This window comes from Sceloporus occidentalis, unplaced genomic scaffold (genome assembly GCF_023333645.1).
Source record: "Sceloporus occidentalis isolate IW3139 unplaced genomic scaffold, rSceOcc1.0.p SCAF_4, whole genome shotgun sequence".
NCBI lineage: Eukaryota > Metazoa > Chordata > Lepidosauria > Squamata > Phrynosomatidae > Sceloporus > Sceloporus occidentalis.
The window spans coordinates 9343817-9371201 of NW_028316984.1; the positions used below are offsets into that span (position 1 = coordinate 9343817).

Genomic DNA, 27385 nt, shown 5'->3' on the forward strand with positions numbered 1-27385 from the left:
ATTTCCAGGTAGGTAGTCAAGTTAGTCTGTTACAGCAAAAACAACTGTCTAATGTCACATTGATGACAAGGATATTTTATTTTATATAACCCTTTGTGGTGTGTCTGATGAAGGGGGCTGAATAGATGGCAGTCTACAAAAATGTATGCCAAATTAATAAATGTTTAATAAGCCACAAGGCTCCCTCTTGTTTCTACTTCCAGAGAAATCCCAGTAAGTTTTTTATACACATTATGGATGTAAATCCTCATTACATTCACTTTCACATTTGTTTATTAAAAACATGTTTTTCCCCTCCTCACTGTGAGATTTAGAGATTTTTTTCTCGATCATGAGTGTCTGGAGAACAATTTGCACATTTCATGGTTGCCTTTTTTGGGGAGAAGGGGAAGCAGAATGTGCATGTGTGTGCATTTGGTTAAATGCTCAGTGCATGACAATTGTTGGCTGCTCCAAACTAGGTAACACTGGATGTATTTTGAATATGATGAGTGTTGGGCCATTCAATAAACAAACACAAACACTTGTAAAACCTATTCTTACTTTCAGCACTTACATTTATGCAAATTACATTTCCGAAACATGATGAACACCTTCCCACACACTCACACACCGCCTTTTGACATCTTAGTTTTGCACTAGAGCAGAGATTTCTTGAAGTGACTGATAAATACTTTTAGCACCATTTCACATATGAAGATGTCCAGATTTGAGAAAAATCCATGGCACAGCAACATGTTTTTCACATCCTTAACACAGATAGAAAGCTGCTAATCTTGGAAGTGCCACACACTCATTGTTTCCATAATTACGTTATTATTATTATTATTTCCACCAGATTTGAAATGCATCTAAAATAAGATAAAAGTGAACATTTGGCCCCCCCTCCCCTCCATTACCTATTATATCCTTATCTGGACCACTCCTACTCCAGCAATGACAAACCTGCAGGGATAATTTTCTTATTCTTCCTCCCATCATATGTTGTTCAGCCTTAAACATTAAGATATCACAGAATTTTCTTTCTCAATCAGACTTCAAAATTTTACTAACTTCAGTGCTTCTACTGCAGTCCACAGTCAAGAACAGTGTTAATTAAATATGTTCTATAAACTGAACTAAGATGATGCAAAAAATAAATCTCTCTCTCTCTCTCTCTCTTGTTAGAGAATGAGATGCTAACTGGTTGCTAAAAAGAAAGAAAAAAATCAAGTACAGGCACACACACTCTCCTATGCACATTTTTACAGTGTGGCTATAACATATGGGAGAAAAAGTAGGCCAAAGGTTTCATGAAGGAGTCAGTGGGAAGAGATCTGGTTTCTCAATTTTGTCTGTAGGGGGATGATGTGGGAAGAAAGAAGACAGGACATGTTTTTGCATTTTACAATATTTATGCTGACTATGCAGACAAAGGATGCTTGATTTTGTTAGCAGGATCCATATGTCATGATAAATTTTAGCTATGCACTCACTATAGATAGTCTAAGCAATTAGACATACATAATTTAACTTGGTAAATCATCATTCTAGATGCACCTATGGTTAATCTAGCTAAATATAAAATTTGCTGAAAAAAGCCACATATTGCAAAGCCAGTGTTAAGTTTTGCAACCTCCCCAATCTCATATTTATTGTACATTAACATTTTATGGCCAGAAGAGATTATGAATGGGGCAGGGAGAGACACTGGTAGTCCCAGCTTCGAATTCGAATAGCGGGCAAAAAGTCTAGTGGTTTTCGTTGAATTAGAATTCCTGTCAATGGAGAAGGCAAGGGCTCTTTGAACATTGAGGGAATGGAACACACTCTCAAAGTCAGAGGTAGGATTCTGCACAAAGGCAGAGAGTATAATGACTTGGTTCAGATGGAAGGCAAAAACCACCTTCAAGAGGAAGGAGATATCCGGTTGTAGCACCAACACCTTGTCCTGATGGAACTGGAGATAAAGGGGGATTGACATGTAGGGCAGAGAGTTCTCCTGCCCATCATGCTGAAGAAATCACCACTAGGAAAACCATTTTCCATGAGAGAGTCTAAGGCTGCCTGTGACAAAGAGTTTGAATGGTCTCTTTGACAGTCGATAAAGCACCAGATTGAGGCTCCATGCTGGCATTGGCTGAAGACAGGTGGATGTAAATGAAGGTATCTTTTAAAGCAGGGTTTCCCAACCCTTTTGACTCATAGAGCCATTATATCTATGGCAGAGCTCCTAAGAAGCCTACCCTATATCTTACAAGTTTTAATTTCTTTTATTTTCCTGGAGTGGCTGCAGAGCACCTGGGAAGTGCACACGGAGCCCTAAGGGCTCCTTGGAGCCGAGATTGGGAACCTCTGCTTTAAGAAATGCTGTGATGGCTGGATCCCAAAAACAAGAGGGATGTTTTCTTCGCTGCAGTTCTGAAGAGATGGTAACAAGGTAGCATTTAACTGAGGACAGGGAGAGATCCGCAGTATGTAGGGATGAGGAATTTGAGGACATGATGTGTTTGAACCCTGGAGGGGGACAATCTGTAGCCTTTAGGGATGGCTGAATTGTCTTCCATTTGTAAGCATATGACTTCTGTGTGGAAAGCATGTGGAATGCAAGGATGATTCATTGGATTAAAGTCAGCAAGAAAAAAATCCTCCATGCTATCAGCCGGAGCATTTGGAGGTCCGGGTGCTGAACCTGACCATAATGAATGGAACAGAGGGGGAGGCAGATCATGGATCCCTGGCAAAGTGGAGCAGAGGGGTGAACCAAGGATGCCTTGGCCACCACAGTGTCATGAGAATGACATTGGCCTGGTTTTATTGTACAGTGGGCCCTTGCCTTACGCGAGGGATCCGTTCCGGACCCCTCGTGTAAGGCGAATTCCGCCTATGCTGGAGCCCCATTTATTTGAATGGGGCTCGTACGTGACGGCGTGGCAGTGCGTGGGGCACCATGGGCGCGCGCCCCATTGATTTGAATGGGATGCGCCGCCCCTTGTGCCGCGCGCATTCCTGCAGCTTGAGCGCGTATGCTCAAGTCCACGTAAAGCGCGCCTACCTATAACGCGGGTGCACTGTATCTTTGTGAGAACTCTGGTGGACAGGGGAAGGTGAACATCAGTCATTGACCCTGGTGGAAGAGGAAGGTGTCTTCTAGAGAGCCTTCCCCACTGTCCTGGAGCAGAAGCAGGGGCAGTGGGTGTTGAGGTGGGTGGTGAAAAGGTTTGTATGCACCTGGAGCATCAGCACCAAAGTATGGCATTGACCAGGTTTTGGAAGTGGTCTGAAGGCAGGTATGCCTTCGCCAACCTCAAATTCAGCATGGTTCCAATGAATCTCAGTTCTTGGCTCGGTTTGACATGAGACTTCTTTTCATTGACCATTAGACCAAGTGAGTTTAATACGATTAAAGAATAATTGATGTGGTTGGTTAGTGTGTGTGCGGAGCCTGCTATGAAGAGCCAGTTGCCAATGTATGGGAAGACCATGATTCCCTTCTGTCATAGACAAGCTGCAACTAAGGCCATGCACTTCATGAAGATGCAAGGAGCTGTGGAGAGGCCAAATGGAAACACTCAAAACTGAAATGCCCTTTCTGCGATTGCAACTCTTCAGCTTGCCACCCAGGAAAAGGAAGGTTTATTCTGAGTAGTTTTCAAAGAATTGCACAAACACAGTTACTACTACACATGCTTTTGAAGTTCCTAGGCAATGACATTTTACATGATTTATAAGATAGTCCAGAGATTTGGAAGTTATGTTCTTTGTCCATAACCTTTTCTCATTACTTTTCCCAGACTGCTGTGGTAAAACATGGTGATAATTTACTGGACAAAACTGAAGCACGTTCAAAGTTACCAAAGAAATGCTTTGAAGAGAGCAGGAGACCAGTAATTTCAGCTAAATGCTTGTAGTATGACATGGGATAAATATACTTACAGGAAGCTATTTTAACAATCCTTTGTACTAATGGTACAGCTCAAGCAGATATGGAGTTTGTTTCATGAGCTAACACTTTACCCTTTGAGAAAGAACAGTCATAGCATTTCAAAAGGCCATAAATGAGATAAACCCATCCTATCAAAACTAGCACCTGTATATTCACAGACAGCAGGACATTCCGTCCTGTCTGTTTTTTCAGCTACCAGAAATGCTTGGTCAACACATACATACGCATGCATTAGGAATTATTTTCTTAAACAACAAGAAAGTTTACTGTTGTCCTACTGCAAAACCATGAAACAATACAATGACAGTTGCAATTTGGTGTCAGAGCCCTCCTTTAACAGTTGCATAGAGTGAGATACTATGGACAACAAGAATGCATTACATTGTGATTTAGTAGTACTTCAAATTATCCAAGGGGAAAGAAACTGTGAAGAAAGTGGATTAATTAAGTTGAGGCCAACACAATTACAGGTTGCTGGCAAGGCAATTCTTTCTCAATGGAGAGAACTCCTCCTCCGCCTCCTGGAATGACTGGCTTTACTCAGGTTTTCTCTAGAGAAGAACTAGCATTCAGTATGCAGAGAGTGGAGTAATTTATTTCCAAACATATGGAAAACATTTTGGGGTTGTAATGAGGCCCTGGAGCTAAGGTAACATTACATTACATAGCAGAGACACCTCCTAATGGGAAGCTTCATCTTTGGGAATCCAAAGGCACAATTTCAGCCACAGCTGAGCGCTTTTAGGTCCCTTAGATTTCACAGGAGTTGTGTGGAGGGAAAGCATTAAGCACACAGACCTAAATCCAACTGTTATTCCCAACCAAAGTAAAGCTATTGAACCAATGGGAACCTTTTAAATCAACACTTATGTAAGTTCTATTAATTCAGTGGGTCTACTCTAATTGAGACTAACAACTGGATTTAGGCCTTAGTTAACTGTCCCACAGAAATCAGTATGACTCAAAATGTACTCAATTTGTTGTCAGACAAAACAAAACAAAAAAAGCTGACTGCCATTCCTGACAATATGGACTTTCTGTATTTGGGACAGCCAGAAAGAGAACAGTCTAGATTACAGTGGAACACATTCCCTGGGAGTGTAGTGGAGTCTCCTTCCTTAGAGGTCATTAAACAGAGGCTGGATGGCCATTTGTCAGGGATGCTTTGATTGAGATTTCCTGCATGGTAGGATGGGGTTGGACTGGATGGCCCTTGCGATCTCTTCCAACTCTATGATTCTATGATTTTATTACGGCAAGGCCATCACAATATGCATATCGCCATTTGTGTTCAAATGCCTAGTGATGGTTTGATGGTTCAAGGCAACAGTCCTCAGGGTGCTCATATGTACAACAGTGACACTCCCAGAGCACTCTATTGGGCTATTGCTGTAGAAGAGCATTCCAGCTCCAGCACAGCAACCACCCCCTCCCCTGCTCCACTTCCCTCTCCATCATGGAGTCTATAAATCACTTCTGGCAGGTAGCTGGGAAGCAGCTGCTAATGATAGTTTTGCTCTGGAGGAAAGGAAGTCACCTTTTAACCTTGCCTGCTGTTGTTTGTCTTATAACTATGACAAGAGGACAGACGAAAACAACATGCCAACTGTCAGAGACTCAGGTCGCAGTTGCTACAGGAAAAACATCACAAACCCAGAGCAACATTGTACTTTTCAGGTTGAGGATGTTTATTCCTCTTGGTCAAAAGATCTGACTTGTGTGCATTTCCCCATAACTTTCCCACTAGTTTATTGTTATACACCCTCCAAATCCCCAAAATTCTTATAGGTTTCTGCCTAAACATACAAATCAAGGCTGTATGCAATTTCCGACTCCAAAAAAGTTGCATACTTTTATGTATTCTCCTTCGTCCAATGCTTATTTTATACAATATATTTTGAGCATATACTGTATGTGACCTGGTACATCAGGTTTCTTGTTCATAGATTATTCCATGTGATTTCTGAAGGTACATGTTCAAATTTTATTTCATAATTCTGAATGTATAGATTGAACAACAAATGTAGGTCTCCATTCATTTGTGAGCTCAGTTTTCAAAGTATAGATCCAGCACCATAATCAATCAATCAATCAATCAATCAATCAATCAATCAATCAATCAATCTAAAATGTTGTAACACAAACTGTCCCGGTAGTCACTGATCAATTTATATAGATACTTTACAAGTTGCGAATCATGAATATGGAATGATGAAGTCTTCCAAGTCTCCTTGGACCCAGGTCTGTCATGGCTGATTAAATCTGCCATTTGGAGTGATAGGTTCAAGAGAGTGGAAAATTTCTCCACAAAAGAGGTTAAGGTTTGGACTCTTCCTGGGAGTCTGTAGGGAAGGACTTTCACCATCAAGTAGCTGAAATGTGACTCTTTTAAATGTTTGTTTTGTTTGTTTTTTTCAAAGGGGAGGACAAGCATTTTGAACACATGGCTGCCAATCATCTCACAATTTAGTTGAAACAGACTGTGTAGATCCGTGGAACTCAAACTTTTTATCCTTGGAACTCCCTTTACATCTACATGCTGACTTGGCACCCCCCTACTCAATACAATATATGAATAAAATTATTTTATTTATTTGGTAAGCATATTTCCATTTGCACATTCATGTCTCTTCATAATTTAACATTGTATAAGGAAATATATTTGTTCAAATTATAAGTTTTATTTAAGTTAATTCTATATTTAACTCAACACATGTGTACATTTTAATGTTAAAAATTTAAGGAAGAGGAAGAGGTGGGATCAGAGCCTCCAAGTCTTGTGCCACCCTTCTCGTACCCCCTCTGGGGGTCTTGCCCCATCTTTTGAGAACCACTGGTATAGATCTTTTCTGCTTTGTTGTCCTTTCACTAACAAAAGTGTAGTTTGGGTGAGGGGGGAGATAAGATATGGCAAGTGTATTTTCTAGCTGTGACACTATGACATTTTGAACTACTGAATAACTTACAAAGGAAGGTTCATTAGGATCCAGTTCTACCGATTCATTTAAGCAAGATTTCTTTTTATGTCAGAGTCTGTGTTGATACATTTTGTTGCCTTTACAACATCTCTAATCTTTGTTGTTTGTTATGTTTTTATGGTGCTCTTTCAGTTGTTCTTTGTTAGGATTTTACTTTAATATTTGCATTCCTGTAGGCTATAGTGAATATAATTTTTATCTCTGAAAAGCAGGATATACATGTTGAAATCAGTAACGTTAAAAATAAGCATTGGTATTTTCATGTACAGTTTTGCCATAGCTCTTTAGCCTGTATAATCTTTTGCAGAAAATAAGAAAGTATTTCAGAAGACACAAAGGAGTAATTCCTAAGTGAAAGATACTTACTGTAAAGACGTCATCATCTCCAACTTCAGTCTCATTGTGGATTGTTGAGGACGAAGTTGTAGATCCTGGAAAGACAGTTTAAAATATGTGCTGTTGCTATACATAATTACCACAATCCAGCAAGCCTATTTATTACACAGGTGAAAGGAGTGTGCACGCACATCTGCAATTTCACTTTCTTTTTTGGCACAAGCCCCCTTTTAAACTTGCCCACATTTCAAAAGCCAACTAGTGACAAGGAGGGGGGGGGTCAATGCTGGATGGGTGTGGGGAGATAAACTCCCAGCTGCATGCTTAGAATTATTGTGTATGTCCTTTCTGATTGTGCCAATACTGTTTTGTGTTTTTTTTTCCTCAGGAGCAATTAATTTGATCTGAATATTCTTGGTGAGTTCCCAAACCGATCTTTTAAAATGCTAAAGGACGTTGTGTCAAAATTAGGAATAGACATGCTAGGGAAAGTTAGAAAAAGTGACTAAACCAGCTGCTTAAACAAATTTGAACTTCGGGTCCTCGTCCCAACAGTGTGAATGATTTCAAAAAGAAAAACAAAAAAGAAAATTAATAAACAGTTCTCAATAAAACAGAATTGTAATTTAATCTGAATGCATAAAATCTCTAATGCTCTAGGATAATCAAGTCAAGTCTCAGAAAGCAAATTGAAAAGCCATGTATGTATTAGATTTCTTTTAAACAATTCAGTATCAGAATGTACAAGTTGAGTAATGTTGCAGAAGTATTTTCTCACTGTCAACCAGAGTCTAAGAGGGAAATTCCTATATACCTCAGAAGACAGAAAGCTGAATGACCTAAATCAAAATCTCCCTAACAAAACTGTGACTTGATTTTAAAAAAGAGCAAGATATTGATTTAAGAAACAGAAATTTCAGTGGAAGGTTTGAGAAATAAAGTATTCAGGTTGTAACCTTCCTAAAGGGTGGTGGAAGGAAATTAAAAAAAATCTATTCATTTATTAAAATACTTTTATGCCATCCTATGGCAAAATATGTCACTGTGGTACACATTTAAAATCAATACCAACAAGTTAAACCAACAAAAATATTAAGTAGGCTAAAACATTATATATGTTAACAAGTTAAAATGGATTAAAAGTATTTAAAATGTTTTAAAACCATGTCCATTAACATTTTGAGATAAATCAGTGAGGCCCAAAGGCTTTAACACATAGCCATGTTTTTATTTGGTGCTTAAATGAAACCTGTGTTGGTGCCCATTGGGCTGCCAAGGGGGAAAGGTGTTCCCACAAATGTGGCCACAACTGAGGAGGCCCTCTCCTGTGTCCTCACACTGTGTACTGACCTCACTGGTGGGACATCAGATGAGGGCCTCTGCCAGAAGATCCTAATCTTCAGGCAGGAACATATAATAAGAGGTGCTCCCTCAAGTCAAGGTTGTAAACTAGTTAGGGCTTTACATTTTATCAAAAACACCCTGAATTCAGACTGGCAGCATATTGGCAGCCAGTGTAATTCTAGCAATACATGATGTCTATACACTGGTGCCTCGGGTTACGAAATTAATTCGTTCCGCCATTCCTTTCGTAACCCGAAAATTTCGTAACCCGAAAAATAATCCGTTAGCACTGGAAAGCCTATAGCTGCACTTTGCAGCATTTGAATTTCGCGCCGAAATGAATTTCGTAACCCGAAAAATATTTCGTAACCCGAAACAGTTTTTGCCAATCCAACTTTTTCGTATCCCGGAAATTTCGTAACCCGATCATTTCGTATCCCGAGGCACCAGTGTATATGGTAGTCCTATCAGCGACCAAGCTACAGTTCTCTCCCCGTATCCACAGTATCTTTATCCATAGATTCAATTAGCCACAGGTCTCTCTCTCTCTCTCTCTTTACACACACACACACACACACACACACACACACACCAAACCTTGATTCTGAATAATAATAATAATAATAATTTATAATGCCCTTCCCCCAAAGGGTAGCACATTAGAACATATACAATCAAATATGAATGATAAGCGACATATAAAAGGACATTATTTTACTACACCTCTGTATTTAATGTGACTTGAACATCCACAGATTTTGGTATCCATGGAGGGTCCTGGAACCTAACCCCAGCCGATATCAAGGGTCCACTATACTAACTTTTACATTACCCACAGCTTCTAAGTAATCTTCAAGGGCAGTCCTGCATATAGCACATATAGCAAAAAGGTTATCAGTACTTTGCTCCTCACTCAAAATTAAAAATAATTCTTAAAAGCTTTTCAGTACCTTCCATGAGATCTTCAATGGCTTTCCTCACTCCTCTATCAAATGCACGTGCATCAGCAGGGCTTAGAAAAGTCAGCCCAAACTTTTTGTTGTCAACTTTCCAGTGATGAAATGTAGGGTTTGCTTTAGTGTAGACCAGGTCCTTCTTTACATAGCATTCCAATACCACCTGGGGTTAAAAATACAAAGATGCAAAATGATGTTTATAAGTGAAGTGATGGGATTGCTAACATGATTCACTACTTCCTCTTTTCCATGCTCAAAAAACAAGACCTATTTGCAATTGTTCTGTGAAACCTTCACTTTGCAATTGCAAGCTGCTTTTTGCAAATGCTCCATGTAAGAGGTCAGCAAAAATAATTGGTGAGTGAAATGAAAATGCTTCAAAACACTTCCTGCTGGACTGGGAACGAAAAACGTTCTTACATTATATATTCAATTTGGAATCTGTGGAGATCAGTGTCAGTTCTCTTGGGTACCAAAATCCCTTGCAAAATATGCATGCTTATCTTGTTCAGTATAAAAACAACCTGCTTGTTTACACAAATGTAGAAAAAATAGGGCAAAGTTAATCAGAATATGGCATTTTACTACCTTGCTGTGCATAGTAAAATTAAATATATGCTGACATAGGGGCAAAACAGACTGCTACTTTGTGCCACCTTCCGGACAGCTTGGGTGCACAGCATTTACATGCTGCATGCTCCCAAGATGCCCAGATGCAGTCTGGCCATTTACTTGGGGGCAGCTTCATGACACTCTGCCAGTGCAGCATTTACGCTCTTTTTTCGGGCAGCTTCAAGATGGTTTGGGGCTGTGGTATGCTGCTGCTGCAGCTTCAATCCAGCTTTCGAAGTGGTGGCTTCAAGACAGTCTATTTTGTCCCATAGTTGAATTAATCCAATGGCAAAGTGAATAAACACACGTGCCTAGTACAAAGCTTGGTTTACTTTCTCCATTTAATAAAAGAATATTAAAAGAGTTTTACTGGACATGTTAAGACTGGATCAGAAGACCTGAGATCAAATCTCTGCTCAACACAGGTGAGTCTGAACTAGAGACTCTAATCTACTTCACAAGACTGTTATAAGGATTAAATGGGATAACAACATGTATACTTCCCCAAATGCCTTGCAAGGTACCAAGGCAATAAAATAAAGAAGACTTTTTGTCTGCAAACATCTCAGCAGTATAAGGAATTTTTTGTTTCTGCTTATGACAAAATTTACATTTTATAGGTCATTGCAGCAATGGCTAATGTTTGTTTTTGTAAGTAGCCTTGCATTTGAGAAAGTAGTCCAAGAAATGGAAATTTGATCTGATGCATAACCCAATGCTATCAGTAAGCAATTCTCTGTTATACAAGTTTAGATGGGGCAAGATCATACATATATTAACAGCAAACACATTCTCTTGAGTCTTGAGTGCCTAAAACAGATAACATACATTCACAAGAAGAAAGGTTTCAGTAGGGTTTGGAGAAACTTAAAGTTTGCAGAAGAATACTGTCTTGCCTGCCTTTCTTTCTTTATAAATAGCAAAAATCTTAACAGAGAAGAAAGCAACAAAACCTGTCCTACAATGAAATACTTCACGGCCACATGATGCTCAGTGTCTGCTATGGTTGGAGAAGACTTGAAAACTGGCAGTGAGGGGAAAGGAATGGAGTATAATTGGAGAAGGTACAGTGAGCTGAATGACACCCACACTCTGCGCTGGAACATTTGGTTCAAGTCCCCAACAATAACACACAAAACCCAAGGATGCAAGCTTGAAGTAGGACCTAACACCATTGCATATATTTTGTTAAGCATAACTTGATTGAAACTAGCTCATGGACCCTCAGTTAGATTTAGGTGGATATTTTTGCTGGAGTAAATCTGTTAATAGCGCTTAATTTTAGTAGCTAAATGGGATCTTTCCAGCTTCATGATTTAAAAGGCATCCTTTTCCTTCTATTTTATTTTGTGCAAAGAAGCAGGAACTCTTGGTTCTATAAACAGCCATGGTAAGGAGCACAGTGTCAGTCTGCAAGACAAATTACCCTTGCATTTTTGTTCCACCAGCCCATACCTCCAACAGAAGGTGGCATAAATAATTCATTGCCATTTTAAAAGCTTGAATTACTCAGTACAACGTGACTGGATTTGTGGGTTCTTTATACTTCAATCTGCTATGCTACAGGATTTTTAGAAAAAGTGTCAATTTCACTTCTTGAAGTAAAAACGTGTTAAAACAGGCGATTCAGTGACTATTTCTGGGAGTCAACAGATAATGTTCCTTTGAATGGGGAGGAAGGCATGTCTCCTCCCCCGCCATGCCATGTGCCATGCATGGTCTTGTGAAATGTGAATAAAGCTGTTTTTGTGCTGGTAATAGGTTGGCTGCATGTGTGTAGAATAAATGAAAAGCATAGACTGAATTAGATTAAGTTACCAGTTTGTCTTTCTGCCTTTCTCCGTGGATCAGAAACCCATTTCTCCCGTTGCCCTCTGGGCACATGACCTTGCAGACACCAACTCTGCTAAGACCGCCTCCTTCTTGTGGCAACCATCCTCCACTGGAGTCATCTCGGGTCATAACCACAGCTTTGACTCTCACAATATAGCTGTCACTGAAACAGACAACAACAAGAAGAGACCATCAGGTCAAATAGCATGTTTCACAGACTGTAGCATTTGCTTATCTAGATCTAGAGAAAAATCAGCCAGTTTCTACAGGTGAGAAGATATGAACATAACAAATGCTCTCTGCTGCCACAGCCCTAAGTGCAGATATATCAGACATTTCAGGCTAGGAATTAATATCCAGCTAAAATTGAAGGACTTGACATAAAACCACATCAGGAAATGCTTGAGATACTTGAAGAGATACTTGTTCCTGCTTTGAACAGAAAAACAAACACACAAAACAATTCAATAATAATCCAAATATTGTAGTTTGCTAAAATGTAGATGCTAATTATGGTTTGTGTATGTACATCTACAGTAGAAGCGCTCCATCTCCATGTATCACTCTGAAGGTATTTTACCGTTCACATAATTTAGGGAATAATTGCTCACAAAGGCTCATGCCACAAAATGAGTCCTATGCTTGGCTGTCAAATGACTATTCTTATATCAAACTTTGGGGGCTAGGAATTGGTTAGTAAGAATTGTAACACATGGTTGAAGGAAGGATAAAGCGATACAACTGAAGGCTACGTACCTAAAAACTACCTGGATAAGCAATGGATAATGTCTCCATTCCCTAATGTTCTTCTCTGTCTAGAATCCCAAAGACCAGCTTGCCACCATAGCCTTAACAGAAAAAGCAATCCTTATCTGTTGTGTTGTGCACCATGCAGGAAGCATTTCCCATTACACCCCTTCTCCCTCTTTTTAACAGGACAAGATCATGAAACTACTTATAGACTTGTTCCAAATTCCTTCTAGACCTGTGGTCAGTCTTGTGCAAAGAACTGTGATTTTAATTGTAAAATCCTAAATAATTTACACCAGTTCTGCACAGCCTTCCATGTGCAAAGTATCTCACAGACTTCCATCTGCTTAACACTACAGACTAAAAACAAAGAACATTTAGAAACCACTGAATTCTCAGTCATGTTCAAATGTAAGTAACTCTGAATGACATCATCCATATTAGCCATGGAAGCAAATCTAGATCCAAAGTACAAGTTATTGACATTACTCCTCTACAGACAGTTTCATGACTTAAGGGAAGCATAACAAATAACGCATACCGACATGTATCACAATTGACTTTCCTTTTCTATTTCCAGTATGCAACAAGCTGTTTGTTGTTGGTTGCCTTCAAACTGTTGCCAACTTATGGTAACCCTAAGGTGTGCCATTGTTGTTGTGTGCCTTCAAATTGTTGCCAACTTATGGCAACCTATCATGGGGTTTTCATGGCAAGATTTGTTCAGAGGGCCTTTGTCTTCCTCCGAGGCTGAGAGAGTGTGATTTGCCTAAAGGTTAACATGGCCGAGTATGAACTCAAGCCCTTGTAACTAGGTACAGTGCGCCCTTCTTTTATGCAGGGGATTCATTCCGGACCCCCTCCCACATAAAAGAAGTAGCCCGTATGCTCAAGCCCCATTACAAGTAATGGGGCTTGTGTTTGTGGCGGTGGTGTGCGCTCACCACGGGCACACGCGTTATTGTTTCTTCTGGTGCGTGGCGCCGCTTCTTCTGGCACTGCTTTCAGCATATGCTGAAAGCAGTGTATAATGCGCCCGCGTATGACGCGGGTGCACTGTACACTGTTCTGGGGATATTGTATTGTATCTTGAGGTTTATGTGTAATTTTAGCGGTAAGAGGGAGGGTTAAGGGGATTAGGGAAATTTTATTATTGTCTGTATATGTGTTTTATTGGACTGTTGTTACCCGCCTAGAAGGGAGAGTGGGATATAAATAAATATTTTATTATTTATCATTATTGTCTCTAGAGCTGTAGTCCAGAACTCAAACCACTACACTACACTAGCTCTCCCGAACAGTTAATTTACCTCAAAGCTCTAAGTTAAGCATGAAACCCACTTGCACTAAAAACATCACTATCAAAGACTCTGAGGCCCAAAAGTATGCATTTATTTCCAACTGCCCTTTAAACTGCATCTTTTGCACCTGCGTTCCTTCAAAAAATTTAAAGAAAATGATATCTTCTTAATTACAGCTGGGAGGGGGATATATTTTAGTGAAAAGAAGGATTTGTTGTGGAAGAACAGGATACAGCGAGCCCTTGATATTTGCTATGGTTTGGGTTCAGGACCCGCCAGATACCAACATTCAAAGATGCTCAAGGCCCATTAAATACAATGGTGTAGTAAAATTATGCCCCTTGTATATAAAATGGCAATATCAAGGTTTGCTTTTTGGAATTTACATATTTTAAAAATATTTTTCAAGCTGTAGATGACTGAATCCGTGGATAAAGAATCCATAGATATGGCGGGCCAAATATATTGAAGAACTCTATAAGATATTATTTCTATCATAAAAAATATTTACATCTGCAATAATGTGGAGTGTGAGCAATGTACGCATAGAAGAGGAGGCACAAACACTTTATTTCCAGGTAAGAGACAGGAAAACAAAACCAACCCACCCTCCCATCCACTGCTTTCTGGCACACATTCCTGCTGTAGGCTGGGTCTTAGCATTTTTAACAAATGGAGAAAAAGGGAAAGCAAAAAAGCCTGTCCTATAGTGGATCCAGAATAATTCAAAATTAATCCTGTAGCTATGGTGAAGACTGGTACATTACCATAATTTGGCAAACTTTTGCAAAAAAAAATCATATTCAGTACCTTCTTTATTATGTTCTTTAATTGAACTATATGTTTTAAGTAGGAAGTAACCAACAAATATCATGCTTGCCTTTTTCCAACAACCCCCACCCCCAACAGTGTTAGTCTCCATGTCACTCAATGTTGATGAATATTCTGTTCTTGGTTATTCTGAAACGGCTGCACCTAGAACCTGATGTTTAAGTGAGAAAGAAGAAAGTGTTCTAACACTAATATTCGTATCAGTTATGTTAGCTCATCAGCAATGACGCAATACTTCATAAGAGACAGAATGAATACATCTGGTATTTTCAGAAATTTAAGTCTTTTTCTTTACAGATGTTTTTCTCTTTCCCTTCCCTTCATCTAATTGCATGGTATGATTTTACTTATCAGACACAAAATATTCCACATGCCTTGATGTCTGCGTCTAATTTAAACAGAATGCATTTGATGGAATGGGGTGCCAAAGTTTGTTTTGAGCTTAAGGTGCCACAAAGCTCTTTGTTGTTTTAACTTGAATACCAGGTAAATTCATCTCTGAAGGCAATCTTGCCTTAGCAGTGAAAAGCAAATTATTAATTTATTTCTGGTCCTCTTTACAGTGGCCTGTTACAGACTGCCAAAATAAAGCTGCTTCGGGTCTCTTTGGAGGTATGCTATTTAAATGATGCATGGGTCCTAAGAGTCCGGAGGTCGCGCCAAAGCCACACTCCATTCCTAAGCACTGGAGTGCAGCTTTGGTGCAGCTTCCAGATTCCTAGGGTGCATTGCATCATTTAAACAGCATACCTCCAAAGAGACCCGAAGCAGCTTTATTTTGGCAGTCTATAACAGGCCAGTGTCCTTAATATATTACAGAGGTATAGCAAATGGAAGCCATACATGTTTTTTTTTCTTAATTAACAACACCTTTCAAGAAATCCAAAATGTTGTAACTCATCTATGTATGGAATGCAATCCTGTCATCCAAAATTTATCTTCCTGATCTTTCCTAGTAAACATGTGTCACTTTTCCTGTTTCACAGAAACTAAGGTCCAAAACACACTGCAGAAATAATCCATTTGAGACCACTTTAACTGCGCTGGCTCAGTTCTAGGGAATCCTGGAAACTTTAGTTTGTTGTGGCAATAGAGTTCTCTGATAGAGAAGGCTAAATGTCTCACAAAACTACAGTTCCCAAAATTCCCTAGCACTGAGCCAGGACAGTTAAAGTGGTTTCTAACTGGATTATTTCTGCAGTGTAGTTTGGACCAGAGAATAAAAATTTAGGTGCTAAACAACAACAACAACAACAACAACAATATGTATTTTTCCCACCTCTCCCTGCGGATTGAGGCGGGATTACATCAACAAATTGACATAGAACAGATATAAAATACAATCAGTAAAACACTAACATTATTATTAATTTAATAAAATAGCTAAAACATCTAGAAGATCTAAAACACTTAGAAAACATAGATTATAACCAGAGGTGAAGCATTTTATCTTAAAGATCTCCTATAAGAGGTTGGATGGATAAGCCTGGATGGATAAACTATGGCCCATTACAAATGGGCCATTTTGTGCGTGCGGAGCGCGCACTAGGGTTAGAAAGGGGCGGTGCTTCCGCACCCCCCTAACCCTAGTGCGCGCTCTGCACGCACAAAATGGCGGTGGCCGTTCCACCCGGCCACTGCCATGAGGACATCACGACCGCGCCGCCTCTATACGGGGCGGCGCGGATGTGATGTCCTCGCTCATGCCAGGGCGCTTACAAGGCCCTTAGCGCAGAGCAGGAAGGAGCTCCGTTTCGGAGCTCCTTCCTGGTTTGGTCCGCTGGGTGCAGCCTTCAGACGGCTGTGCTCAGCGGACCAAAGGAGAAAGGGGCCAAGTGGCCCCTTTCTCCTCCTCCCCGCTGCTGTGGGGTGTCCTTGGGGCTTGAAGCCCCAGGGACACCCCTTTATAGTCTGCAGGGAAGTGGCCTTTTGCCCGGAAAGCGGCGGATCGGGGCCTCAGCGGCTGCCGTTCTGGCCGCTGAGGCCCCGATACACCGGGGAAAGGGGCGTGTACAGCCCGCCCCAAATGGGCGGTCTGTAACCCACCTATGTATGTTGTGAGCCTTCAAGTTTTTTTCTGACTTACGTCTACCCTAAGGTGAACTTATCATGGGGTTTTCTTGGCAAGATTTGTTCGGAGGAGGTTTGCTATTGCCTTCCCCTGAGCCTGAGAGAGTGTGACTTGCCCAAGATCATCCAGTGGGTTTCATGGCTGAGTCCCCAGAGTTGCAATTCAACACTCAAACCACTACACCACACTGGCTCTCAAGCTATTTATGGCTCTCAAGCTATTTATAACACCGAGGTGAAATCCTGTTTAATTGTACTGTTGTTTTAAACCGAAACCCACTCTGAGTCCCAGTTTTGAGGGGAAACCGGGATACTACTACTACTACTGCTGCTGCTACTAATATTAATAACAATTTGAAAAAAAAATCCCACTGTCTTCTACGTCACCAAGTATTACTGTTGTTTCCAATGGCTCACGCTGTCCAAATGATATGTCTAAAGTACAACAATCTCAGTGTAGTCATCTTTTGCTTCCGTTAGAGTTTGGGCCTGGTCTTCTCTAGGGCCCACAACAAGTCTTTTTTCCCTGTCCAAGGTATCCTCAACACTCTTCTCCAGCACCACATCTCAAATGAGTTGATTTTCCTCAATGTCAAGCTTTTACAACCATACTTGGAAACATAGACTCATTGGGACTTGGGTGTAAAACAAATGGTGATAAAATAAGTGGGATGGAGATTAGGTGGCAGAAAATTCTGAGCAAGTCCAACTGAACACAGGGTAGAGCTCATTGGAAGGACTATGGCATGGTAATGGTGGCAGTGAAAAAATTATACTTCTCTGCCAGCGTTCTGACTTCACAGTGTCATCCAATGGTGCTGTCTGAAGTGGTCAGGGGCCTCTTACACTCTGTCCCCAAGGAGGTGATAAAGACCACTCGACAGCCTGCTGTGATGAATTTGCAAAACACTTTGTAGACAAAATTGCTTGGACCTGATCTGACATGGCGTGTAATCTGATGTAATTTCAGTGCCTACTTTTCCTGTATTATTGGATATATTTCCATTTGTGCAACCTAAGGATTTGGGCAAGATTGTTGGAGAGGTAAGAGCCATTGGATTCTTGCCCTTCTTGTCTTCTGAAAGCAGCTAGAAGGGGAGTAGCTAAATTGTAAGAGGAGTGGTGAATGCTTCTCTACCTCTCCTTTCCATCTGATGTCTTGGTACTAAACCAATGCCTGTTGTCACAGCAATGGACTGGATGAGGACAAACAAATGGAAACTTACTCCAGATAAGACAGAATTGCATCTTATTTAGCTTCTGTTTTATTTTTTAAAACTTCTGTATGGCTTTTAAATGTTTTTTATTGTTTAATATGGAGGATTTTAATTTTTTAAATGTAGTGTTAAGTGTATCTAACTTATTCTCTTTGGAAGCTGCTTTGTGTCCAACTCTGGAAGAAAGGCAGCATGCAAATGAAATACAACAAAAATAAATAAAACTGGAAATACTACGGCCTGGATAATTCTGACTTTGATATTTAATTATATGCCTTTATATATCTAGTTTATTTATGGTTGCCTTTCCAAATCATAGCCTTTTTATTTCTTGACTACAGGGTTCATTTTGGTTAATGACTGAAACAATTACAGTGTTGTTATCCACTTTAAATTTATATACATAATCTGTGGTTATTATTTTTGTCTACTTAATGGTCAGCTGTAACCCTGCTTTTTCACTTTCTTCATTAACGCTCATCAATAATTTTTGCTGCTTTCTGCAAGTATATGGTGCTATCTGCATCTCTTAAACTGCTGTTCCCCCTCCCCAATTTTCATGCCTGCTTCCTCTGAGTCTAATCTTGTTTTCCATTTATATAAATATATATAAACGGATAGGGCAATAAAATGCAGCATTGCCAAAGGGAAACCACACTGTTTCTCTATATTGTATCCTGGCAGAAGCCTCCTGTCTATCAGGACAATCAGATGTTTTGTCACTCTCATTTCTTTTAGAGCAAACCATTTTTCCTCATGATCTATAGTCAAAGACTTTGCTGTAATCTGTAAAGGATTGTTTTTCTTCTAAAATTCTTTGGTATGTTCCATCATCCAATGAATATTTCCAATATGATCCCTAGTGCCTTTTTCTTTTCTGAGATCAGCATGGACACCTGGGATCTCATTCCATATATAGTAAAAGTCTTTCTCGCAAAGTCCTGAGCATCACTTTGCTTGCATGAGAGATCAGTGAAATACTCTGGTGGTTACTAAAACCCCTGATGCTCCCTTTCTTGGAGATTAGAATATATATTGTGGGCCATTATTTTGTTTTCCATATTTTTGAGCAGATTTTGTTAAAATATTTGGATGGATTCCATCTTCACAGCTTGGAACAGTTTTATTGGTATGCCATCTGTTCCTGGTGATTTATTTCTCCCAAGTGCTTTGAGAGCATTTTCCACTTCACCTTCTAAAACTGTGGATTCATCTTCAGGTGTTTCTTCCTTAAAGAACCTATCATTATTTTTCCACTTTTATATATAGTTTTCCAATGTATTGTTTCCACCGACACTTTACTTTGTTCTGATTATATAATATGTTCCCCTGTTGATCATATAGCACCCCCACTCTTACTTTGAATTTCCCTGTAATTTCTCAGATCCTGTGGAACAGGTCTCCTAGTCAACCGTTTTATTGTCTTCTATTTCTTTGCATTGTTTATTATAATAGTTATCTATGTCCTTATGCATAAGTAGCTGAACAGTGCTGTTTCCAACTCTGTTTCTGTCTCCTTTTACTTTTGCTTCTTATCTGTACTGCTTGAAGAGTTTCATCTGTCATCCATTGAGGCTTCTTTTTCTTTTTGGCTGTCTTTTTGGCTACAGACAGTGTCTTTTTGCATTCTTCCCTGACAATGTCCCTGGTTTCAGTCCAGTACTGTTTTAGTTCCCTGTCAATTAGGCTTAGTAGTGCAAGTCTGTTCTTTATTTTGGGACATCAGACTATCTGAAAGACCACATTTCCCTGCACGAATCTGCCAGACTTCTAAGACCTACAGAGGAAGGCCCACCCTCATAGGATTGCTTAATATGCAATTGCTTGTACGGATGTTTCTTATTGGTGTCTGTGCTTTATTTTTAAAAACTTTTGTATGCTTTTTACCTAATTTTATACTGTTTAAATGTGATGATTTTACTTTTTTAATGTCAGGTTTTAATTTATTTTTATTATTTTTATTTATTCTTTTTATGAACTTTGAGAGAAAAGTGATATATAAATGAAACAAATAAATAAAATACAAGAGGAGGTCTCCAGGTAGCATTTTGTGGACTTCTTTAGGACTCCCCTAATATTTAATTCCAGCAATTCAGGACCTGCATCACAATCTGCTCCTGGTCTTGTTTTTGCAGAAAGAATGTAGCTTCTCCGTCTGCTGCTTCCAACAGTTTATCTGACCTCTATAGGGGCCATTTGGTGAGATCTGCAAATATAGCCTCTTCATCCCCCTCCTCCTCCTCTCTCCTCCACTGCTGCCCCCACTCTTCCTCCTCTTTCTCTGGTTGCCCTAAGAACATCTTTGCAATCAATAAACTATTGGCCTCACTAAATTCAGTAAGCTGAATAAGCTCTTTCTTAATTTCTTGATCATAGGCCAAATTTTCCTACAATGTTTGCTTCAGCCATGTCTTCTACTTTTGCTTTCCAATTACCTCTTACCTATGATTATCAACATGTCCTGTTTAGTTGTGTGATCAATTTTCCTTCTGGAAATTTGATTTCTTTTTATTTCTTTATTTGATTTTGCAATGGGACTGGAGTCTCATGGCATTATTTGGTCAGACTTCACATTGTATCCCTTTTACTACATCTCATCTCACTATTAATGCCACTCTGTTTCTTTTTTATTGTTATTTCTAAAGTAAACACTAATAATAATAATAATAATAATAATAATAAATTTATTTGTATCCCGCCCCTCTGAGAACAATTGGGGTGGCTAACTATGTAATTATCTGACTGAAAATGTCTCATGTATGTTCATTTCTGCTCACTCAAACCAAGTATGGTTATATCTATGAATTCCATTTCTTGTTTTATGAATTCCAGTATTCCTATGGCATACATTTTGCACCTTCAGACTTTTCTTTCACCTCTATGCATGTCGGTAGGTGAACATCTTTTTGGCTTGAGTCCACCTCCATCATTAGCCACTGTGTCTTCTCTTCTTCCCTGTTAGCTGGTTGAGTGCCTTCCAACCTGAGAGTCATATCTTCCAGCACTATCTGTTTCATTTTGGATGGTACCATTACATGATTTTCAAGGTAAAAGGCATCAGGAGTGGTTTATCATTGCCTCCTCCTGAGCAGAACTAATTCCTTCAGAGCCGTCTGTTGTCTCTGAAAGATGCCTGCTCAATGCCCCCCTCACTGCTGCTGTTTCCCAGTAGCTGTTTTTCATATTAAGTGTGGCTCCTCAACAAAAGCCTATCTGATATGGGAGATTCTACTAGAACCGCTGCTACCATTAGCAAAGCATCCTACGTAACTGGAACATGCAAATCCAATCAACACAGAAAAGTTTTGCCAGCATCTGTATTCTACTACATCTTTATTCCAACTACCATATGTACAGACAGTCCTCTTGCAGCAATGTCTAAAAATAACCCATTACACATGTGTGTTAATCACAATTTCCCTGATTTTTTACTAATTCCTTGACAGCCTCTGATCAACCCTGAACTGTGTCATTTCTAATGATTATTAGTCTGTGCTAAATATAGAGTGAGCTAGAGCTATAGATTCAAATATCACAGTTGTCTGAACCCATTCCTGAAAAGATGCATCTGAAGCCCAGCTTGCATCTGGGCTGTGTACTCCCTGGTGATGGGGAAATGCAATAAAATCCACCTTCTTAAAGTTCCATTCCGTGTCAATCATGGGAGCAAAGCCAATGCGATAAACTCCTGTGATATGAGGATGACACCATTTAACTAGGGGAAAACATCATAGATTTGGAACAATGACTGAAGAAGTTTTAAGAAGAATGTGCAAAGGGAGGATTACTGCTGAACATTTTTTAAAAAATGACCACGAAGGACCCACATATATTCAATATAGTTAATGAAGAAATCAAAATAGGGAACCTATGGAGCCCTGGTGGCGCAGTGGTTAAATGCCTGTACTGCAGCAATTCACTCGAAACCACAAGGTTGCGAGTTCAAGACCAGCAAAAGGGCCCAAGCTTGACTCAGGCTTGCATCCTTCCGAGGTCGCTAAAATGAATACCCAGATTGTTGGGGGCAAATTAGCTTACTTGCTAATTAGCTTACTTGCTGTTCACCGCTATGATCTTTGGAATAGCGGTATATAAATAAAACAAATTATTATATTATGTTGTGTTTTAAATTGGAATTTTGTAATTGTGCTGGCCAAATGGCCGTAATAAAGTTATTATTGATATTGAAATAGTTAAACAGTTCCTGTATCTTGGATCAAACATTGATCAGAACGGAGACTGCAGTTCAAGAAATCAGAAGAAGACTAAGAATCGGAAGGGCACCTATGAAAGAAGTACGTAAGATCCTAAAGTGTAAAGATATACAACAGAGTACTAAAGTCAGAATCACCCAAGTAATGATATTCCCCATCACTATGTATGGTGTGTGAACTAGACAGTGAAGAAAGTGGATAAAAAGAAAATCAAATCATCTGAGATGTGGTGCTGGAGAAGAATGCTGTGGGTAACAGCCAAAAAGGCAAACAAATGGGTCCTACAACAGATCAAACCTGAAATCTCCCTGGAAGCCAAGATGATGAAACTGAGGCTGTTGTACTTTGGCCACATCATGAGAAGGCAGGGCTCACTAGGAAAGACAACAATGCTAGGGAAGGTAGAGGGCAGAAGAAAGAAAGGAAAACTGAACGCTACATGGATATACTCTATCAGGGAAGTCATGGGCTTGAGTTTACAGGATCTAAGCAGAGCGATGGAGGACAAGGGGCTTGGAGATGTCACCATGAGTTAGGGCCAATTTGAGGATAGTTACCACACACACACACGCACACACACACACGCACACACCTAATGCCCCAAAAGACAGAATCAAAATTCAAAATGAACTTAATAATTAGAGTTTGTCCAAAACTAACAAAATTAAGTTAATCAGAGAGAAATGGAAGATCCTACAGTGGGCCCTCATCTGAGGGGGATTAGTTCTGGATTCCCCCACGGATACCAAAATCCACAGATGCTCAAGTCTGATTGTCCTCAATGGTGGTGCAGCCACTATTGGGGGACAAAGGGACTTTGCTGTCCCCCCCCCCCCCCCAAAGCCTGTCTTGAGATGGCGAGCGGCTGCCTTCCTTCCTCCTCCTCTGGCTCTTCCTCCTCCCCTCCCCTTGCCACAGCTGCTCTTCCTTCTCTTCGTTGCTCCTCCTCCTCTTTCTGCTTCTCCTCTTCCACCCCACTGCTCTTCCTTCCCCTCTTCCTCTTAGCCCCCATTGCCACCTCCTCTTTCTCCTCTTCCTTCTTTCTTTCCTTGCTTCCTCCTTCTTCCTCTTCCTCCTTCTCCTCAGCCCCACCAACACTCTTCCTCTTCCTTCCTCCTCTTCCCTGCTACCTCTGCTCTACCTCCTCTTCCCTTCCCCCTCCTCTTCCCCCCACATGTGCTTGCCGTCCACGAATGCTGTAATCCACAGATGGCAAGTCCACCAATATGGTGGACTGTACACTTAAGCAGAAAAAAATGAAATGCACAGATTAGAATGGGTGACACTTGACTTGACAATAGTACATGCAAAAGGGATCTAGGAATCTTTGTAGATCACAAGATGAAGATGTGCCAACAGTGTGATACAAGAGCTAAAAAGGCCAATGCAAATGCATCAACAGGAGTATAGCGTCTAGATCAAGCGAAGTAATAGTACCACTCTATTCTGCTTTCGTCAGGGAACGTTATGGGGATGGGAGATGGCAAAGAACGCATCTTACCACACAGGAAGAACACTGCCGCTCCCGCCAATCATTCCCATTGTATTCCGGATGTGTTCCCCAGGGGGCAATTTTCAAGAATGTTTCTCAAACGTTCCTGAAAATCATCCCCTCTGGGATGCATCCTGAACATGATGGGAAAGATAGGTGGCAGCGGCACCGTTCTACCTGTGCGGTAAGATGCATTCTTTGTCGCCTCCCGTCCCCCTAATGTTCCATTTGAGAATGCGACAGGCCCGTTCCAGGGCTTATGCAATAAAGTTGTATGTGTATCTCCATAACACACACACACACACACACACACACACACACTACACACGCCCCTCTGTGTGTGTGTGTGTGTGTGTGTGTACACATATATTTATATCTATCTCCATAACACACACACACACACACCTGCAAACATAACATGTGTGTGTGTGTGTATCTCCATAACAACTAAAAAAGAATTCAAATTTACACATTTGCTTAAATATGATGTTTAAGAAAACCATTTTGGCTTTGAGAGAAAAAAATCCACCATGTTAACATGCTGATGTTTTCTTTTTAAAAAATTGCGCCACATCATACCCGGAAGAACATTTGGAGCTCTAGGACTGCAGAGGAGGAAATTGTCTCAGCCAATCAGGACACGAGGACTGACGGAATGGATAGAAGAACAGATAAGATTACCACACTAACTTCTCCTGGACCGGTAAGGAAACGTTCCAGCTGGCTAAGAACTGTTTCTTACTGTTCTCACCCTGGAACACTGTTGGAACACTTTGAGCACAGGATGGGAACTCGACAAGAACCATGCTGTGCAGTAGTTTGCTGCATTCTGTTCTCATTAGGTTCCCGGAACGTTATCATAACGCTATGCGATAAAGTTCTAGGACACAGATCAATGGATTCAAACTACAGGAAAAGAGATTCCACCTAAATATTAGGAAGAACCTCTTGACAATAAGAGCTGTTTGAAAGTGGAATACGCCGCCTTGGAGTGTAGTGGAATCACCTTCTTTGGGGTTTTTTAAAAAGAGGCTTGTCATCTGTTGGGAGTGCTTTGATTGGGGGTTGGACCGAATGGCCACTGTGGTCTCTTTCAGTTCTATCAGTCCATGATGCAATGACGAGCCTTCTGTAACTGTAAGCAGGACTAGCCTTTCCCTCATTTAAAGATATTGTTGGGCACCACAGGGGCTACATTTAGTCCTCAGCTGCTTCTGCTAACACAGCTAAAGCAATACTATTTCAGCAGATAGCCAAAATTTAAATGTAAGCCAGGGCTCACCAGCACACATATACATTTTGTTACAGAGTGGCTACAGACATATTTTCCCAACATTTCCCTTCCTATGTAGAGGAGGAAGTATTTCTTAAATTCAGACATCTGAAACAAGCAGTTAACTACTGGTGAAAAATAATGTGGGCACAAGAGTTAATTTACACCGGTCACTGCAAATTTTGTGAAAGCAAGAGCAGAGAAATGACACTATGGCCTGTTACAGACTGCCAAAATAAAGCTGCTTCGGGTCTCTTTGGAGGTATGCTATTTAAATGATGCATGGGTCCTAAGAGTCCGGAGGTCACGCCAAAGCCACACTCCATTCCTAAGCACTGGAGTGCAGCTTGGTGCAGCTTCCGGATTCTTAGGGTGCATGCATCATTTAAACAGCATACTTCCAAAGAGACCCGAAGCAGCTTTATTTTGGCAATCTGTAACAGGCCTATGTTATGACACAACTCTTCTTACCTGGAGAAATGTTGCATTGTTTCCCCAATGCTGCTAAATAGAAACAACGAGCAATAATTGAGGCAGCCCTCTGTATTGCATTATTTGTTAAAATAAAATGATATGCCCGATGCGCACTGACAGAGAACAGGACTCCTTGTTACAATGAAACCACCATAACCCTCACCACCACCACCTTATTGTTTCAGGTACCCATTTTCCTTAACAGACCTGCCAGAAATAAAGGTCCTTGAATGTATCAATTCATTCACCAGTAAGCTCAATAACTCAGTTCATGCCTATGGTAGTGTTTCATCTGTGCAATTCACTCTTGTGCTAATTAGCCGATTTAGCTACTTTAGCTCAATTTATATTGGCAGTGGCAAGAGCGCTGGGAAAATGCACATCTCCAGGCTGCTGAGCCATCTGGCAATGTGCCAGCCCTTTCCTTCACCATCTTTCCACATTTGCGCCCATCCATTCCAGGACAAGAGTACTCATTTTCTTCTAACAGCAAAATGCATAGCCCCATGTAGACCAGCAGGAAAGCAAAAGAGGGCTCCCCACAGTCTCCTTTTTCTTTTAGGGAAACATACCACATCACTGTTAAGTAGGTGAAAACCACATCATTACTTCCAGGTCTGTAGTTCTTCCACTACCATCCAATTTTCCTTCAGTATCTGCACACTCCAAAGGTATGGTATGGCCAGGTATAACAACTATCTATAAAGAAGGCTTTAATGAGAACAGTTTGACTGGGTATTAAATATCCATCCTGTGTGTGGAATATCCAGTAAAAAAGTAATCAAACGGACTTCCTTTCAGGGCTGAATTCAAGGAGGAATACTGTAGCATCCAAAATCACTTACCCACTACATAACCAAGGTGCGCATAGGTTTACATTAAAGTTCTTATAGTGCTTTTCCTATCATGTTTCATTTCTTTAAAATAAGATAATTTGTCAAGTATGTCTCAAGATTATACTGATTTTATATAGCTTTAGAAAACGTACTTTGATCTTTATTATTTTACTCATGATTCAAATGAAATAAAAGTCTGACTGATAGGACTCACAAGCTCAAAATTTTCTCCACAGCACCTTTCATGCCAAATAGACCAAAACTAACAACCCATTTTCTTCATCCTAAAGTCTATTTCTCCATTGGGATACCAATGTCAACCTGAGTGTAAATTTCAAGCTTGGTCACATAAATGTGCACATATGAAGGAGGAAAATGCAAAACTCTTGTGGCAAAGGCTGGCACTAGTGAGAGGCTTCTCGGTTGCTACTCAGCCAGCTGCTTGATTGCTGCTCTCTTTGCACCTGGTTTTCCAGGGAACAGCAACCAAGCAGTTGGCAGAGCAGTTATCAAGAAGCCTTTCATTCTAGAGAAGATGCCAACCACAGATGCCGGCAAAATGCCAGGAATAAACTCTTGGATGCCAGCCATGAAAGCCTTCGACTTCACATTGTTTCTTTTATTACCTTTTCTCTCAGCCTGACCCGTGAAAGAAAGCAGGAGCAGCAGCCTAACTTCAACCTTCCAGCCAAGTCCTGGCAAAGCTCACAAAGCTTAAGCAGGGTCCTAAATTTGAAAGCTCCTTTTTGTTGCCACTCCTCCACTGCCACGTTCTCTAACTCCTTGCTCCAGTCAGTCAAGTCTGTCCACAAATGGCACCGCTCTGAGCCATAGAAGTGATGCCCCTGCATGCAAGCCATATGGGAGTTTCCCAACTGACACAAACACTACTAGCAAAAGACACGGCTGAGGAAGTGAGCTCATGTGGGCAGGGAAAGAGCAG

The 27385-nt window shown here is 40.5% G+C and overlaps 1 protein-coding gene across 2 annotated transcripts in view; it reads right to left on the reverse strand.

The window, feature by feature from the left end:
* Positions 1 to 27385, reverse strand: part of SPRED2 (sprouty related EVH1 domain containing 2) — a 99167-nt gene that overhangs the window by 14717 nt on the left and 57065 nt on the right. For both annotated transcript variants that reach the window (XM_089519205.1, XM_089519206.1), the window contains exons 2-4: positions 11970 to 12147; positions 9534 to 9702; positions 7270 to 7334 (exon numbers count right to left, since the gene is read on the reverse strand). In XM_089519205.1, the coding sequence (XP_089375331.1) occupies positions 7270 to 7334; positions 9534 to 9702; positions 11970 to 12147 (412 nt within the window). The remainder of the gene's footprint in view (positions 1 to 7269; positions 7335 to 9533; positions 9703 to 11969; positions 12148 to 27385) is intronic.